Here is a 16,214-nt window from a genome sequence, read left to right as displayed (position 1 = left end):
TACTTTTCTAATAATTATTCATGTTATTTAATTAAATACGGCTGCATAATGCGGGTAACTTGCTAGAGCTACATGAAGCTCTTATATATATTTGAGATTTCATAAATCTCAATTTAAGAATGATTCTTAAATGAAAAAGAAAATTGAAATCACTAGTTGCATGATTTGCATAACTTCTTAAATTACAAGGTCATTATCAAACTTCAAGTATAAGATAGAGCTAAAATTAAAACTATTCTTGTTTCAAAATGCAAGCTTTTTTTTCCCTCCCAATGTAATCAAATAAAAAGATCCATAAACAGAGAAAGAAAAAAAAAAGAAGTTTCTTTGAATAGTGTTAAGTGGCACAACTATGGTACAAAAATGCTTCTCATAGAATTTCATATCATGTAGAATGATGTCATTGGTGTGATACAGAGGCGGTGCAAGACATCGCAAAGTTATATCATTTCCTTTATGCCATGAGGGTGCCGATTCAGGCAGAAAGACAAAAAAAAAAAAACTTTTCCGTGCCACGGTTGGTGGTGTATTATAGCATTTGTGGACTTCCAAGAAGCGCTTGCAATTCTGCCTACGAGAAGAACAGGGAAAAATCCCAGCCCCCGCGGGAGGGTGTTATTGGGTCCAGAAGACCCGAGCCGGTGGTCCAACCTGGTCTCACCTCACTCGCGCCTCGAAACCGCTCCCATCCCGGCATCCCCTTGCCCGCGCGCCGGCTCGTTGCCTCATCTCAATCGACAGATCCCAAGTCCGGTCACACAGAGAGAGGGAAGGGCGACCAATGGGGTTTCCCCTGTTGTCTCCAAGCTACTGCTGCGGCTCCCAACCTTCGCCTCCAATCTTTCATGGCCTCCTCCGTTTCAAGCCCGTTACCAGCCTCCGTAAGCCCAGTTCGGTACGTATCAGAACATTAAACTCGTCCACCAGTTTCCCATATAACCAACACTTCTCCTCCTTTCGTTGGGAACTTGGAATTGATGCTTTTAGAAGTTGGCACCATGGTTTCCTTGCCTCGTGGTAGGGTATCATTTGAGGATTAATTGCCACGGGGAACGGGTTTGTGTGTTTTGGCCGAGGTTTCTAGGACTCATGAAGTTGTGAACGCAAGGGTTTGATGCTATATGTCTCTTCTTAGAATGGAACATTGCGGTTCTCCCTCACCTCCAACACTAATGATTAAGAAGGAAAAACTCCACTCACGACGGTTTTAAAGGAGTATAACTCTCTTGGGACAATAGTCGAACAGATGGAATACAAAGCGGAAGCACTAGATCATTGCAGGAGAAAATAATTTGATTTCTATATTCTTATATCTGACCTCTGTGGACTTGCAAAAGAACTTGCAAAGGTGTACTGAGTTCACCATATCGGCACCAAGTGGATCTCAATGTCCTGAGAGTTGCTAGGGCTATTGCGCAAAGGTCCAATGAGTTTTCCTGTCTACCATGAGCACGAGTAACTGCGTATATTACTACCTTAAATAGCTCGGCTGGTTTCATTTTCTAATTCGCACCATCCATCTGCTATTCAGGTCCTGACTCAGAATTTTCTCATATTTAACAGTGCTAATATCCACCCACGAATGTCCATGTTTTCTTCCAAGTCTAGATAACTGCCTAGCATTTATGCTCCACCCATAAGATAATTTATTTGAGAACTGATAAATTTGAAGTTCTTTGGGTGGAATGTCATGTTAAGTTTTCTTCTTCTTTGGTATGTGATTTCCACTTGCTACTGATACATCTCTCTCCCCACCCCTAATGGCAGCTTTCATCAGTTCTGTGGCAAGCATGATATACAGCATGACTCTATGTGCTATAGTTCTTAAGAATCTATCTAAAGAATAATTCTGTAGTCTATAGCTATTGTGTTCATTCCAAGGCGCCATGAATATCACTCAACCTGCTCATTTTTTCTATGAGTTTCCATGCTGCCATATTATTCATAATCCTTTTGTTGAGTCTCTACAGCAGAAAAGACAGTTATGCCAATCTGGAAGAGCTTCCAAAATTTTGGCCTACTATGGCCTTACAACCCCTCCATATGAACTAGTAAGTGGCAATATTTTACTTTGGTTGTCCCAAGCAGTTTTGTTCACTTTGGTTTGTAATTATTGTTTGCCATCTAAAAGCTTATAACTTTTTCAGTATACCTTTATTGATACTCCTGATGTTAGGTTGTCTTGCATTGTCTTGCATGTTTCTCTCTCTAGGATGCTTTGGAACCGTACATGAGCCAGAGGACTCTGGAATTACACTGGGGAAAACATCATAGAGACTATGTGGATAGCTTGAATAAACAGCTTGCAAAAAACCCGTTATATGGCCACACTATGGAGGAGCTGATTAAAGTGACATACAACAATGGCAACCCATTACCAGAATTCAATAATGCTGCTCAGGTAATTCTAGCTTCCGGTTCATCTAAAGTTGTTGAAAAATGATGATGTTCTTTACATTTTTATCATTTCATTGTCTCCATTTGGTCTCCTTTAACTTTTTTGTTGAGGTCAGATTTCCTTTTTCTGGATGAGTTCTAGAGATGTAAGTTGATTGTTCTCCCAACTTTTTGCAATTTGTAGCAAACAGTTTTCTGTCATGATATTGTATTTTATTTTGCTTAGCATGTGGAATATTTTGCGGGTAGTTTGGTGGTGAACTTGGATTTGACAATCATTCAGGTCTGGAACCATGACTTCTTCTGGGAGTCAATGCAACCAGGTGGTGGAAAATTGCCTCAGGGTGGTCTGCTTCAGCAAATTGAAAAGGATTTTGACTCATTCTCTAATTTTAGAGATAAGTTTGTAGAGTCAGCCATGACACTATTTGGATCTGGCTGGGTGTGGCTTGTCTGTGAGTAATATTGACCTTGATCACTATCACTAGCTTTTTTAAATTTCTGATTTTAAATCACTGAACAGACTCACTTTTAACGTTACCATACTGTACAACTAGCAAGAATCCACTGATAGCCCACAGCCTTTTATGATCATTTTTCATAAAGAAAATCAGTATATATCTCAGTATTAGCTAGTCTTTGAGGAAGAGTTTGCTGCCATTTTGCTGAACTTTGTATGCTTGTTATCCTCTTTAACGTTTCAACTGACTTATGTTTCATTCACAATATGCTTCTGCTAAAGTGATGCCACACATTTTTAACATCTTTGTGTTATCATGACATTGTTTGACTCGCAAGTCATTCTGTTTTATTGCTTGTTTCAGTGCGAACGGAAGAAAAAAGGCTTTCTGTTGTTAGAACATCAAATGCAATGTGTCCGCTCATATGGGGTGATATTGTATGTTAAGCTTCAGCAGCTGAATTCTTCAATGCTTCTGATGTTTCTTGCATAACTGACCTGAATCGATTCATTCGTTTCTTTCTTGCAGCCAATCATTGGTCTGGATATGTGGGAGGTGACTAAAGCTGAATCTTTTGTTTCAGTTATCATAACCATTCATGCAACAAGTACTAACAAACTTGCTTTTGTTTTTTCTTCTATTGTGACAGCATGCATACTACCTAGACTACAAGGTATTTATTTTTCTATCAACATTACATTACTAAGCATTAGAAGAACATGTTGGAATTAGGTCATTCTAGATGAATTACCAAATGAATATTGAATTGAAAAATTTAATATTAAATCTGTTTGAATATATCTAACCTTAAAAAAAAAATTTGAGCAGGATGACAGAGAAAAATACATAAACACCTTCATGGACAATCTTGTGTCCTGGCATGCAGCTACGGTACGCATGCTTCGTGCTGAGGCTTTCGTAAATCTCGGGGAGCCGAAGATACCGGTTGCATAAGATGTTTAGCTATCTACGTCTTTGTGAAATGTATGTGTTGTTTCCCTTCAACAGGTGAGGTGAAACCTTGTTCTACAGAAAAATGAAAAAAAAAGGCGCTAACAGTCTACTTCTGTATGAAATGTGTTGCTATGTATCTCACCGGTATCCAAGGTGAGACTTTGGTATCATACTAGGTCAGGTAGGACTATTTTATCCTGTGCTGGATCAACTGTCAAACAATAGAGATTACTTTTTCTGATGATGGAAATACTACCTTTAAGAAAGTGGACCAAGAACTATGGGCTTGCTGTACGCTTCTGACTCGCAAACAAACTATTCAGAATAATCATGCCTGTGTAACAACAGTGGGGATTAGAAACAAACCAGAAAACCCTCAGCCTAAGGGCGAACTCGAACCTGGCTCTAGTCCATGATGCATCCTCTTTATTTTAGTTCCATATTACTGGTTCCCTCACCACAGAGTATGCTCTGATTTGATTTTCAATTATATCAGAAGTATCTGTTCAGAAATAAGTTGTTGTTTTCTTTTGTCAAGCACAAGCATGTGCCTTTCTCTCGGACACTCTGGAAACGGTAGCCAAAGCAAAAGTTGGCTCATAAATTGCCTTGTTACAAACTGTTCCACCATATTTGTAATTATAATGTTTGCAAATGGTGCTAATAGCTTTTTTCAATTAATTTTCAGGAAGAAAATGTTCGGGCCATTTGTTGATCTATCGAGTACTCTCATGAAGAGACGTTAAGCTTCTGGTAGAATATAAACTGAAGGTTGTAAAATATGGAGAAAGTGCACCAGCTCCCATGCTACCTAGACTCCAGAAAGGCACTGATTCCTGTATGTTTCCTCAGGTTTCAGTGTTTAGTTTCCTCTCCGATGCTCTTCCCTCGTTGCCTGCTGAACTTGGGCATTTTGTATATGTGCTGAATATCTTTCGAGAATTCCAACTTTTTAGAATGCTTCTTGTGAAACTTATGTGGCAGAATTTTTTTGATAATTTGTTGCCCAAGCTCTTGAATATTGATCGGGCCATCGATCGGGGTTAATTTTATGTGAACCATATATTACAGCGTTGGCTCCAGTGGAGTGCTTGCATCATACAGTGCCTATGGATTGTGCTTTCATCCATAATCTTGCACCTGTAAGTATTTGTATCAACGACGTCTCGCAAATGCAAAGAAGAAGAAACACCTTATGTTGCAGAACTAATGATAAGGGAAAGAAAGACACGGCCATGAATGACTAAAATTTTAAACATGACGTCAAATTCCATCAGTTAATCATAAAACGGAAACTATAAAAGCCAATCATTGATAGCTAATCAAACCAACAAGTAAGATGCCAGAATCTCTTCTAACAATGCCTAAGAGGACAAGGAAGAAAGTAGAGAAAGTAGCTACCCCCAACCGTCGTATCGAAGGAAGGGGAACATGCTACCCACCATCTCGAAGTCGAGGTCGCAGACATGCTTCAACTCACCCCTCTGGAGATCGCAAGAGAATACCTTCCCATTCATCGCATGCAAGAACACCAGATTGCAATCCGAACCATCGAGTCCCATCATCTTGGCGCTGCCGTAAAAGCTGCTGCCACCATAATAGCAACGAAGCACGAGATTGGTGAGTACCAAGTCCCCTTTCGCCAGGGGCCACAGGTTCATGTCGTGTTCCAAATGCCAAGCTTGGTTCCTCGACTTGCCGCGAAGAGCCCAAGTTTGGATGCGAGGGGACCGGCGGTCGAAGAGGACATAGCGGAGACGGCCCTCCGACCGGCTTAGGCATGCGTGGTGGCTGATCCTCTCCACCGGCAATTTGACGACGGAGAAGCACGACGTGTCGACATCGTAGCATAGCAGGTGGGTTTCACTGTAGAACCAATGGAGCACTCGATCATCGACAGCAACTCCGGATGGATCTGGCCAGTACTTGAACGTGGTCCCAAAGTCGTGCGGATGGTATTCGGGCACGGACCGCTTCCACCTTCCAACGGTGGAAGAGAAGGTTTGCACTGCAAGCGTTGGCCCGATCCGAATCACCTTGAAGCCACGGGGAGTTGTAGTAGAGGAAGCACTCTCGTGGACGAACCCGATGGCCCAGCGCCGAGAGACACGGCCGGTGAGTTGGGGGATGGCCGTCCACTCCTGGGTCGCGAGGTTGAAGACGTGGAAGGATCTGCCGTTGGAGGTGCCGAAGAGGAGCAGATGTCGACTGGAACCCACGAGGCATGAATTTTCGAGAGGGAGAGCAATGTTGAACGTGAACTTGGTGATCGATTTGTTGGTGGGGATGAACCTGGGCGGGGTGTTCGGCGGGTGCCGGTTGCAGAAGAAGCCAAGCATGGGAGGGCGTGTCGAGCGGTAGCAGCGGAGGAAGAAGGGGTCGGAGGTGAGGCGGAGCCATGCTTTGGACGCGAGCCCGCATCGGAGGAGGGAGTCTCGAGGAAGTCTGAGAAATATCTGGATTAAGATGTCGTCGGGGATCTTCTTCTCCATGAGAAAGGGATGGCAAAGCGTTTCCCTGATTGGTTTCTTGAGGACCATCTTTGCGTCATCGCATATAAAATACATATTTATTTATTTATTTGCTTATTTTTGGTAGGGTGTTAATGCATGGTAAGAAGAGACAGTCATGATGAATTTCCTATATCATATATGGAAATACTGAGATTTTGAACCGATTTTTCTGAGCTGAGATCCTTTCTTGCCATAAGAAGCCTGGATTTTCAAAAGAAAGAATCTTTTGCAAGTATTGTACGGCGGCACGCTATCGGAGAGCTCAACCCTAGAGAGCTTTTTTTTTTTTTTTTTTTTTTTTTCCGAAGTTTTTTGAATAAATATTCATATATTTAACTCTTCCGGAAAATAGTAGTGTGTTTGTTTCGTATCTTTCGTGCGAAAGAATGATTCCCCTTCCTTCGCACGAATCCACCATTGGATTACCCACCGCACAGCTCTCAAAGCACATAATACGGAAAGACATAACCGGTTTCCGTTTGTCAAATTAAGAGAAGGTAATACGGAAGCGGGAGTTGACCGGTAAATGCGTGTTCAGCCGCAACTTATTTATTTATTATGTAAAAACGGCTGATAGGTCGCCAAATTCGTGTCAGTCTAATCTAAATCACCATCTCAAGCTTGCCGTTTTCCTCTCCTTTCCGGTGAGAATGACATTTGATTTCTTGCAAAATAATGTAGATATCCAACTTATATCAACAATCTTTTGTGGAGTGGTAAATCCTTGGACAAGCGTTCGGGTTGTATCTTTTGTGCATCAAAGAATGATTATTCTTCTTTTACAACATCAATCATTGGACAACGCACCACATAAATATTCAAGCATTTTGAACACGTTTGTTTATCTGTCTGCATGGATTTCGAAATGATCAGTATGCGATCCAGCTATAGATTCATGCGAGAGAGGGTGGATCCTTGTTTTTGGTGAAGGACATATACACCCCCAGCCCTTCATAAAGCAAAATCATTATAAGAAACTTTCAAATCCTATGTCCATTTAAAATGTAAATTAAAAGCATACAATACACGGATACATGGTTGCACCGATTTGGTACTAATTCTAAGATTTGTTTTGATGAAAAAAAATAGTTCCAAGATCATCTTATTAAATTGGACTTGTGTAGATGTCCCTGTTTCAGCTTGAAAGTTTCTTCTGTCTCATAAAATTTCAGATGCTAATGGTAGACATGCAGAAGCAAAATTAATCAGGTGGTAGACAAAGGACATCATTCTAATGATACTAGGGTAGCTAAGATGGTCAGTTATCCACCAAAAGAAGGACTCTATAAGTGAAAGGGCTGATGTCAGGCCAAAAGAAGGCGAAATTATAGCTTCCTTGCTTTGTTAAGCTGATTCAAGATGAATGCGAGAAGAAAAAAGGCATTAACTCGAAGCCCAAAGTGACAGGGGAAGTCCAAGATGTTAGCTGTGATGAGGAGCTAACTCGACAGCTTCAGAACCAATTGGATTTAGAGGATATCTGTACCAGTGTCTTTGTGGCAACCGTTCTACTTTGAGATATAATTCAAAAATATTGCTGTTGTACTACTGATACTGATACTTGCAGTATGGAAAGGCAGGACAGGCAGTGGCAGAAAGAAAACTCAGAGAAGGGGAAGAGGAAGGAGAAAAGGGAGAACAAGATGGAACTATCTTGTCCATTTCTATGGTCGTTTTCTAAAGCTGGAACATATGGTGCCTTTCAGTTTCCTTTCACTCCAGATGCATACTGCTATGTATCTGTGATTCATAGGGCTCGTTAAAACTGGGGATGGGTCCTCTCGTTCGTAGGTTTCTCAACCTTAAATAGGCTATATGACTATTTCGATTGGGTAACTGATCAGTCTGGGTTGAGTGTAAGCCTGTTATTTACCAAATTTTTGGTTAGTTGATTTTCCTCCCGGTGGGTTGGAGCACACTAATTTTTCAACAGATGCTCGTGTTGCCAGACGAGACTCTACAAGATTTACTAAAAGTCTCCCAATGTGCTGCTTATATGGTATTAATCACCTGCCAGAGTTCAAGTGGTTTAACAAGAAAAGGGCAAAAATATAATAGAGCAAAGTTTTTTTTTTTTTTTGATGAAATAATAGAGCAAAGTTGGACAAACATAAAAAAAGATTATCCTTTACCATCTATGCTATGTTTCAAGGAGTCCATGTCATTGTCAAAAAGATTATGTCTATTTGAGTTCTGTCAGACATTAGAAGCAATAAACTATTCAATGGAATCAAATAATAGTGTAGGTACATCACTCAATAGGGAAGCTGACCTCTCGACATTATTAAGCTGACTCATTTTGCCTTCTTTGATTCAGCTGTTTTAAACTTATGACACTAATGCCAGAGACAACAATGTTATACATTGTTTCATGACCTACAGAAACATACCTGCCATGTCATTTCTGGGCTGCAGGATTATTTCTGTGTCAACAAACAAGCAAATTAATTTCCATGTTTCTCCAGCATTGTTCTCTGTCAGTAAAGAAGACAGATGATTTCTATATTTGACTGCTAAAATTTGTTTAAATTCAGGAAAATTGTCAATCTTCTACTTGCAGGCTTGATGATATGGTTTCGTTTCTTAGCATCATGTCATAACCAAAATTCTTAGTTCCCTGATATTAATGCCATTAATGAAATGATATTTTGGTTGGTAGCAGGTAAGATGCTCAGAAAATTGACGAAGCCAGCAAAAGAATGTCCTTTTGGTGTTTCAGATACTGGTGGTAATGCCTTCTATTGTTTCCCGTTAATGCTTGAAGAACTGCATGCGGACTACAAATTTGAAAAAAACAACTTATTAGTTTTGTATGATCAGAAGCAATTTCATGAGCTGCACCATGTGAGGACCATGAATGTGGATTCAGCAATCGCACTAATGATTTCATAAATATAAAATTATATTCATCAGGAATAGGCCTTCTGAAGAAATGAGAGAAGGATAAAACACTCGACTTAATTTTTAAAAAAATGACCTTCTTTTCTCTAATAGAAGTGTTTTTAACTTGCAGTTTTTCAATGGCAGTGAAGTTCTTGTATCATATTTGAATTTATGATACATGTGAACTATTTTTCTCACTACAAAAAATTTAATTTTTTACAATAAAATTTTTTCATCACTAAATATAATATTTTCATCGCTAAAAATATTAACGATGAAAATTTTTATCGCTAAAAATTTACAGAGAAAACCTCGTAGTAAAAATCCTAGCGACGAAAAAATTTTATTTCGTTGCCAAAAATAGTCAACCTAGATGACGAAGAGTTCATAGTATTAGCGATGAAAAATTATTGTTGCAAAAGCTTAAAATTTCATCGCTAAAATTACAATGCAAAATATTTTTATCGTCAAAAATCTTTTATTATTATTATTATTATTTTTAATTTTAACGATGAAAAATAGAATTTCGTCGCAAAGTTTAGTGACGAAAAAAATTTCGTCACTAAATATAGGGACTAAAAAAAATTTTCTCATAATTTTTCCGATGAAAAAAATTTTCGTCGTAATTTTTTGTGATGAAATTTTTTTCATCACAATTTTTTGCGATGAAAATAATTTCATCATAATTTTTGTGATAAAAAAAATTTTCATCATAATTTTTTACGATGAAAAAATTTGTTGCTATTTTTGCGATGAAAAAAAATTTCATCGTAATTTTTACGATGAAAAAAATTTCATCACTATTTTTGTGACAAAAAAAAAGTTTCATTACTAAAAAAATAAAGAAAACAAATAATATTTTTAACGATAAAAATTTATTTCATCGCAATTTTAACGATGAAATAAAAAAATTTCGTCGCAATATATAATGAAAATTTTATTTTTGGGATTGCCAAAATTTTTTAATTATTTTTTATGATGAAATTAATATTTCATCGCTAAATTAAATTTTGGATAAAAAATATTTTTTTATTTTTTTATCAAAAAAATATCTGCTCAAATATAAATTTTCAGATCAAACATATTTTATATAATAATATATTAACACAATAAAAATATTCAAATTCAAAATAGCAATTTCAAATAGCAATAAGTTTCATAGTCATCGTTGTCATATATAAAAATACAAATCCATACACAATTTTAAATTTAAAAAAACTACAAACTAGGTATCATCTGACTCGTTGGCCTCATTTCCTCCTCCAAGCGTCGATCCCTAGTTCGATATGTGTCGTGATGGTGGTGCAGAGGTGTGTCATGTGACTGTAGAGGTGCTACTTGGAGACATCAATACCGAGCCATCCCACCATCGTAGCCACTATCCTCTCAAGCGTCTGACTACGATTCATCCAGTAACTAATCTGATCTTGCATCATGCTCATGGATATCCTAACTGTCTCTGGCACCGATGCATCATCAGATCGGTCGGACAACGAACTGTGAGATTTTTTGACCGCATGCTATGCCCAGATCCTAACCGCCACTCGAGGATGGCATCCAAGATCGCATCATCTGTCATCGAACAAATCTGCTGTGATCCAGCATCGCTGTCAAATCCAACTTCCTCGTCGTCTGCTCTCTTAATTATAATATTTTTGTCTTCATAATAAATCAAATAAAATCATAAATTTTTTTAAACTCTTTAAAAGTATTCAAAATGTAGAGTAATGATACTTACATGACGCTGCCTCGTCTCCTCGGTCATAAACTTGCCGCTCTCGTTTTGATAGAATTTAGCATAGGCATCGACTCCAGATAGTACCTATTCAAACAAAAGAAAAGAAGAAAAAAGATATCAAAGTAATATAAATATTTAATAAAAAGTTATAAAGTATAATTGCAAATGTAGTTACGTACTATCCTTTTTATTTTCTGTGCAAAAGAGGCACTTCTTTGTATGTGAATATAATCAATCTTACTCCTATTCACCTTATTCGCCTCCAATCGCTACTACAAATACATACAATTATAACCAATAAAGGATATAACAATATTAAAATAACTTGAAATACTAGACATACCTAAAATGCCTCACTCCCAAAATACTCACATAACCACCGCCAATCATCACTAGACCCAGCCCAATTTATGTAAGATTGGATCACAGGATCAATCCTCTTCACCTGCAGCTCATTGCAGTATTTATGAAGCCTACATCACCGATTTCTGTATCTATTTGCAGTCATTTTGAAAATACATGCCGTCACTTCTTCGTCGCTGCAATCCTCAAAGTCAATATTATCATACACATTCATCATAACAAAAAGCAAATATATAAAATTATTCATATAATAAAAAATTATTTATATAACCAAAAATAATATAGATTGTGTAATGATATGCAAGACATTCGAAGTTAATTCTTACCTTGGTGTGAGAGACTAGAGCATCGCAGTATCGAGGAGCTACATGCTTGAAACTTTCAACGGCCCATGGAAAATGATTTCACATATACAAACTGATCTCATTTGCGATGATACTAGCCTCTGTGCCAACTGGATGATCCCGAAATATTTATACTTTTGGCTTTTCATTGTGCGTATGCATATATTTTTCCAAAACAAGACCCCTACTAGGACCACGCGACGGTGGGGAGGGAGGATGCCGGTGGTGGCGGAGTGATGGTGACGATGGTGGCACGCTTGACCGAGGATAGAGGATGCCAGCGGTGGCGGAGGGAGGGTGATGGCAATGGCGGGCTCGAAGGTGGAGGGTGGCGGGCTCGACCGGCGGTGACAGCGTGGAGAGCGAGAGAGAGAGGCGATTGGGGAGGGAGACGGTGACAGCGGGCTCGACCGACGACGGTGGCGGGCTCGAACGGGGAGGGTGGTGGGCTCGATCGGTGGCGACGGCGTGGAGAGCGAGAGGGAGAGAGAGAGGTGATCGGGGAGGGAGACGACGATGGTGGGCTTGACTGACGACGGTGGCGGGGAGGGTGGCGGGCTCGAACGGAGAGGGTGGTGGGCTCGATTGGCGGCGACAGCGTGGAGAGCGAGAGAGAGAGAGAGAGGCGATCGGGGAGGGATCGGGAGGGAGAACTGTGACTGGGGCGGGAGGACCAGCAACTGGGGGGAGGAATGCCGCTGGCGACCGGGGAGGGAGCAAGGGGATGGGTCAACGGCATGGGCAAGGGAGATGAATGTGTTTTGAATTGGGGTAAAATTTTGCCCTAATTAAAACAACTTCCTTTTTTTTCAAATTAAAAAATCTTTAGCGACAAAATTATTTCATCGCAAAATATAAAAATTTTATCGTAAAAAATTATATTTTTTGCAACGAAAATTATTTCATCGCAAATGATTAATTTTTTGTAACAAAAAATTTATTTCATTGCAAATATTTTTTTTTGAAACAACAGTGGTGGTGGAAGGAGGACACAGCGGTGGCCTCGATCGGGGAGGGCATCAACCCGGCCGGTAGCGTGCTTGATCGGAGAGGGAGGACGATGGCCGATATAGTGGCATGGAGGGACGACGATGGCCGGCACGGTGGTGTGGAGGGAGGATGCCGATCGAGAAAGGCTTCAACCCGATCGATGGAGCACTCGACCGAGGGAGTACGACCGACGATCGGTGCCGAGCTCGACCAGGAGGGGGAGGAAGAGGACCGATGGCGGCGGCAAGAGAGAGCGAGAGGGTGACTTGGTCGGAATGATGACGAAGAGGAAGGATGCCAATCGGTCGGTGGCGCGCTCGATCGAGGAGGGAGGATGACGGTTGATGCCGAGCTCGATCGGAGAGGGAGGACGATGGTTGGTGCTGAGCTTGATCGGGGAGAGAGAGGCATGTCGGTGATGTGGGACACCGAGAGGGTCTCTCTTGCATTTCGGGCTAAAATTTTTCTCTAAAATAATTTTTATTTTTTTTCAACAAAATAATTTTGAGCGACGAAATAATTTTGTCACAAAAAATAAATATTTTATTATAAAAATAACTATTTTGCAATGAAAATAATTTTCATCGCAAAAGGTCAATTTTTACAATGAAAGGATTATTTCATCGTAAATAATTTTTTTGGCAATGAAAAAATATTTCGTTGTAAAAAATTAAAACTCTAGCTACGAAAAAATTTTATCATTAAAAATTATGCTTCTAGCAATAAAAATTAAAATTTTATTAAAAAATTTTAATTTTTTTCAACAAAATAATATTTAGCGATAAAATATTTTCATCGTCAAATATAAAAAAATTTATCGCAAAAATCATGGTTTTTGCAATGAAAAAAAATTTGATCATAAAATAACTAATTTTTTATGATGAAATTTTTTTCATCTTAAAAAAATTTATTTTTGATGATGAAAATTTTGTCTCATCATAAAAGCTTAAAGATCTAGCGACGAAAAAAAAATCATCGCTAAAGATTCACTTTTAGCAATGAAAATTATAATTTCATCGTAAAAGATATAACTTTTTACAATATTTTTTTTTTCATCGCAAATACTTTATTTTTGATGATGAAATCTTTTTTCATCACAAAAACATAATTATTTACGATGAAAAAGAATTTCATCTTTAAAATTTTGTTGTTAAAAATCAAATTTTTTGTAGTGTCTGTTTGCTGTCTAGAGGCCAAAAAGGAAGGCTGTAGTCAATTAGTTTTGTGACCAACCTAATATCCAGTTGCTTGAGTACTTCTCCTTCTTTCTTTTGATGATGGGATTTGTTGCGGACAAGGGCTCGATCCATCATGTGAGGTATTATCTGCTCTGATTCATGGACCTCACGATTTTGTCCTTTAAAAGATATCTCACGTAGAAAAAATTTTTTCCTCCTTATAAGCGTGAGTTCCTCTTGACTCACAATCGATGTGAGATTATTGGTACCTTCCACATTATTAAAACTACAATAAAACCCTCTAGTCAAGGGGGACTCTGATATGTACAGTCCGAGGAGCCCCACAGTCAGTCGAGGTAGACCTCAGCCTCAGAAAATCGAGGTAGACCTCGATCCCTATCCGGCACGCGATTGTTGAAGACAAGAGTTCAGTCCGTCACGTGAGGTATTGTTCGCTCTGGCCCATGAGCCTCAAGATTTTACCCTTTAAAAGGTGCTTCACATGAGAAAGATTTTTTATTCTTTATAAGCGCAAGTCTCCTTTGACTCACAACCGATGTGGGACTATTGGTACCCTCCATATTATTAGAACCACAACAGAGTCCGCCAATCAAGGGAGACTCCGATGTGTACAGTCTGAGGAGCCCCACAGTCAGTCAAGGCAGATCTCGACCCTAGGGATTCAAGGCAGACCTCGACCCCTTTCTGATGCGTCATTGTTATGGATAAGAGCTCGGCCCGTCACGTGAAGTATTGTCCGCTCTGGTCCATAGGCCTCACGATTTTGTCCTTTAAAAGGCGTCTCATGTGGAAAGAATTTTGTTTCTCCTTATAAGCACGAGTCCCCCTTGACTCACAATCGACGTGGGACTATTGGTACCCTCCGCATTATTAGAATCACAACAAAGCCCTCCAGTCAAGGAGAACTTCGATGTATCCAGTCCGAGGAGCCCCACAGTCAAACCAGGTGGACCTTAGTCCCAGAAAATTGGGGTGGACCTTGATTCCTACCTGACGTGCTATTGTTGTGGACAAGGGTTCGGTCCGTCATGTGAGGTATTGTCCGTTCTGATCCATGGGACTCATGATTTTACTCTTTAAAAGATGCCTCATGTAGAAAGAATTTTTTCTCCTTATAAATATGAATCTTCTTTGACTCATAATCAATATGAAATTATTGATACCTTCTATATTATTAAAACTACAACAGGATTGCTTGATAAATTTAATGACAACACGTTTAATATCGCAGCCTTCTTTTTAAACATATAAAAAGGTAACTCTGTTACCGCTGTGTTTTTAAACTAAGCATCCGTTTGATTGTGGGGGATAAATAACACTGTTCAGGCTTATCCTACTAGACGGGATAGCTTTTTCAGGAATAGTGTAATTCTGGATGATGGCTGTTATTCCTTGTCAGAGGGGAATAAACAATTCCATGGAAAGGGGTAAAATAACTTTAATCCCTAGGTGGGAGCTAAAAATATTCCTTCCAAATTATGTTTCTAGCCTATACTTGTCCAATACTGGAAAAAAAAAAAAAAAGAAAGAGAGAGAGAGAACCTTAGATTCTATTACCCCGCCTATGTAACCAAATAGCAGCTAGACTTATCCTGCAATCATGTTGCAACCTTAAATTTATTCCTGAATAGAGAAATTTTGGAGGAATAATAAAGAATAGGATTTGCTATCCCTGATTATTTATCCTACAACCAAATGGGGCTTGAAGAAGCTTTATTTTTGCCCCTCGGAGGGTAGGGCAGTTGGAATGGGCCACGTGTTCCAACGGTGCAACCAAGGTTCGAGGCTCGTGTGCGGTCAATTAAATGCAAATGTGAAGGGATTGCGCTTATTGCTTCTTGAATCGAATATTCACTCAGTGGGATGGGGGGACACACAACCAAGATTCATGTGCGGTCGATGCTTGTGAGTCTCTCCTCGGATGGAATATTCACTCAGTGGGATGGGGGGACACACAACCAAGATTCATGTGCGGTCGATGCTTGTGAGTCTCTCCTCGGATGTGGTGGAGAAGAAATTATACTTATTGCTTGTGAGTCTCTCCTCGGATGGAATATTCACTCAGTGGGATGGGGGGACACACAACCAAGATTCATGTGCGGTCGATGCTTGTGAGTCTCTCCTCGGATGTGGTGGAGAAGAAATTATACTTATTGCTTGCTGAATCAAATATTCATGTCCACAATGTGTTGCTATGCCGGTCGCCTACCCCCCCCACAATTTTTTGTACCAAAAAAAAAAAAAAAAAAAAAAAAAATATATATATATATATATATATATATATATATATATATATATATATATATATATATATATATATATATTTATTGCTTTCTAAGTTGAATATTCATGTCCAGAACGTGTTGCTGTTA

The 16,214-nt window shown here is 39.3% G+C and overlaps 2 protein-coding genes across 8 annotated transcripts; one reads left to right on the top strand and one right to left on the bottom strand.

The window, feature by feature from the left end:
• The first annotated feature begins 540 nt into the window (after positions 1-540).
• On the top strand, positions 541-4,911 carry LOC105040250 (superoxide dismutase [Fe] 2, chloroplastic). Of its 7 annotated transcripts, XM_029263118.2 has the most exons (10): positions 545-895; positions 1,971-2,051; positions 2,213-2,401; positions 2,681-2,852; positions 3,222-3,295; positions 3,387-3,413; positions 3,508-3,531; positions 3,687-3,749; positions 3,867-3,993; positions 4,501-4,911. In XM_029263118.2, exons 1-9 carry the CDS (start codon positions 782-784, stop codon positions 3,873-3,875), a joined length of 753 nt encoding a protein of 250 aa, XP_029118951.1. In that variant the 5' UTR covers positions 545-781; the 3' UTR covers positions 3,876-3,993; positions 4,501-4,911. The 7 variants fall into 7 exon arrangements, with proteins under 7 accessions (XP_073111015.1, XP_010915005.1, XP_029118951.1 ...); XM_010916703.4 differs by lacking the exon at positions 3,867-3,993 and having other exon boundaries at positions 544-895; positions 1,974-2,051; positions 3,687-3,866; XM_019848966.3 differs by lacking the exon at positions 3,867-3,993 and having other exon boundaries at positions 546-895; positions 3,687-3,842.
• A 298-nt stretch (positions 4,912-5,209) lies between these two features.
• On the bottom strand, positions 5,210-6,352 carry LOC105040339 (F-box protein At5g07610-like). The gene has a single exon (XM_010916822.2). It carries the CDS (start codon positions 6,350-6,352, stop codon positions 5,210-5,212), a length of 1,143 nt encoding a protein of 380 aa, XP_010915124.2.
• Positions 6,353-16,214: the final 9,862 nt, after the last annotated feature.

Source organism: Elaeis guineensis, chromosome 3, assembly GCF_000442705.2.
Source record: "Elaeis guineensis isolate ETL-2024a chromosome 3, EG11, whole genome shotgun sequence".
Lineage (NCBI taxonomy): Eukaryota > Viridiplantae > Streptophyta > Magnoliopsida > Arecales > Arecaceae > Elaeis > Elaeis guineensis.
Note: the sequence above shows the minus strand (reverse complement) of the source record. Positions and strands in the feature narration are given on the sequence as shown.

Excerpts from the sequence above, each read along its gene's own strand:
- LOC105040339 (XM_010916822.2), bottom strand. The coding sequence starts at position 6,352 with ATGGTCCTCAAGAAACCAATCAGGGAAACGCTTTGCCATCCCTTTCTC.
- LOC105040250 (XM_019848966.3), top strand. The coding sequence starts at position 782 with ATGGGGTTTCCCCTGTTGTCTCCAAGCTACTGCTGCGGCTCCCAACCT. Across the intron at positions 896-1,970 it reads GCCTCCGTAAGCCCAGTTCG|CAGAAAAGACAGTTATGCCA; the intron begins GTACGTATCAGA and ends GAGTCTCTACAG. Across the intron at positions 2,402-2,680 it reads AATTCAATAATGCTGCTCAG|GTCTGGAACCATGACTTCTT; the intron begins GTAATTCTAGCT and ends ACAATCATTCAG.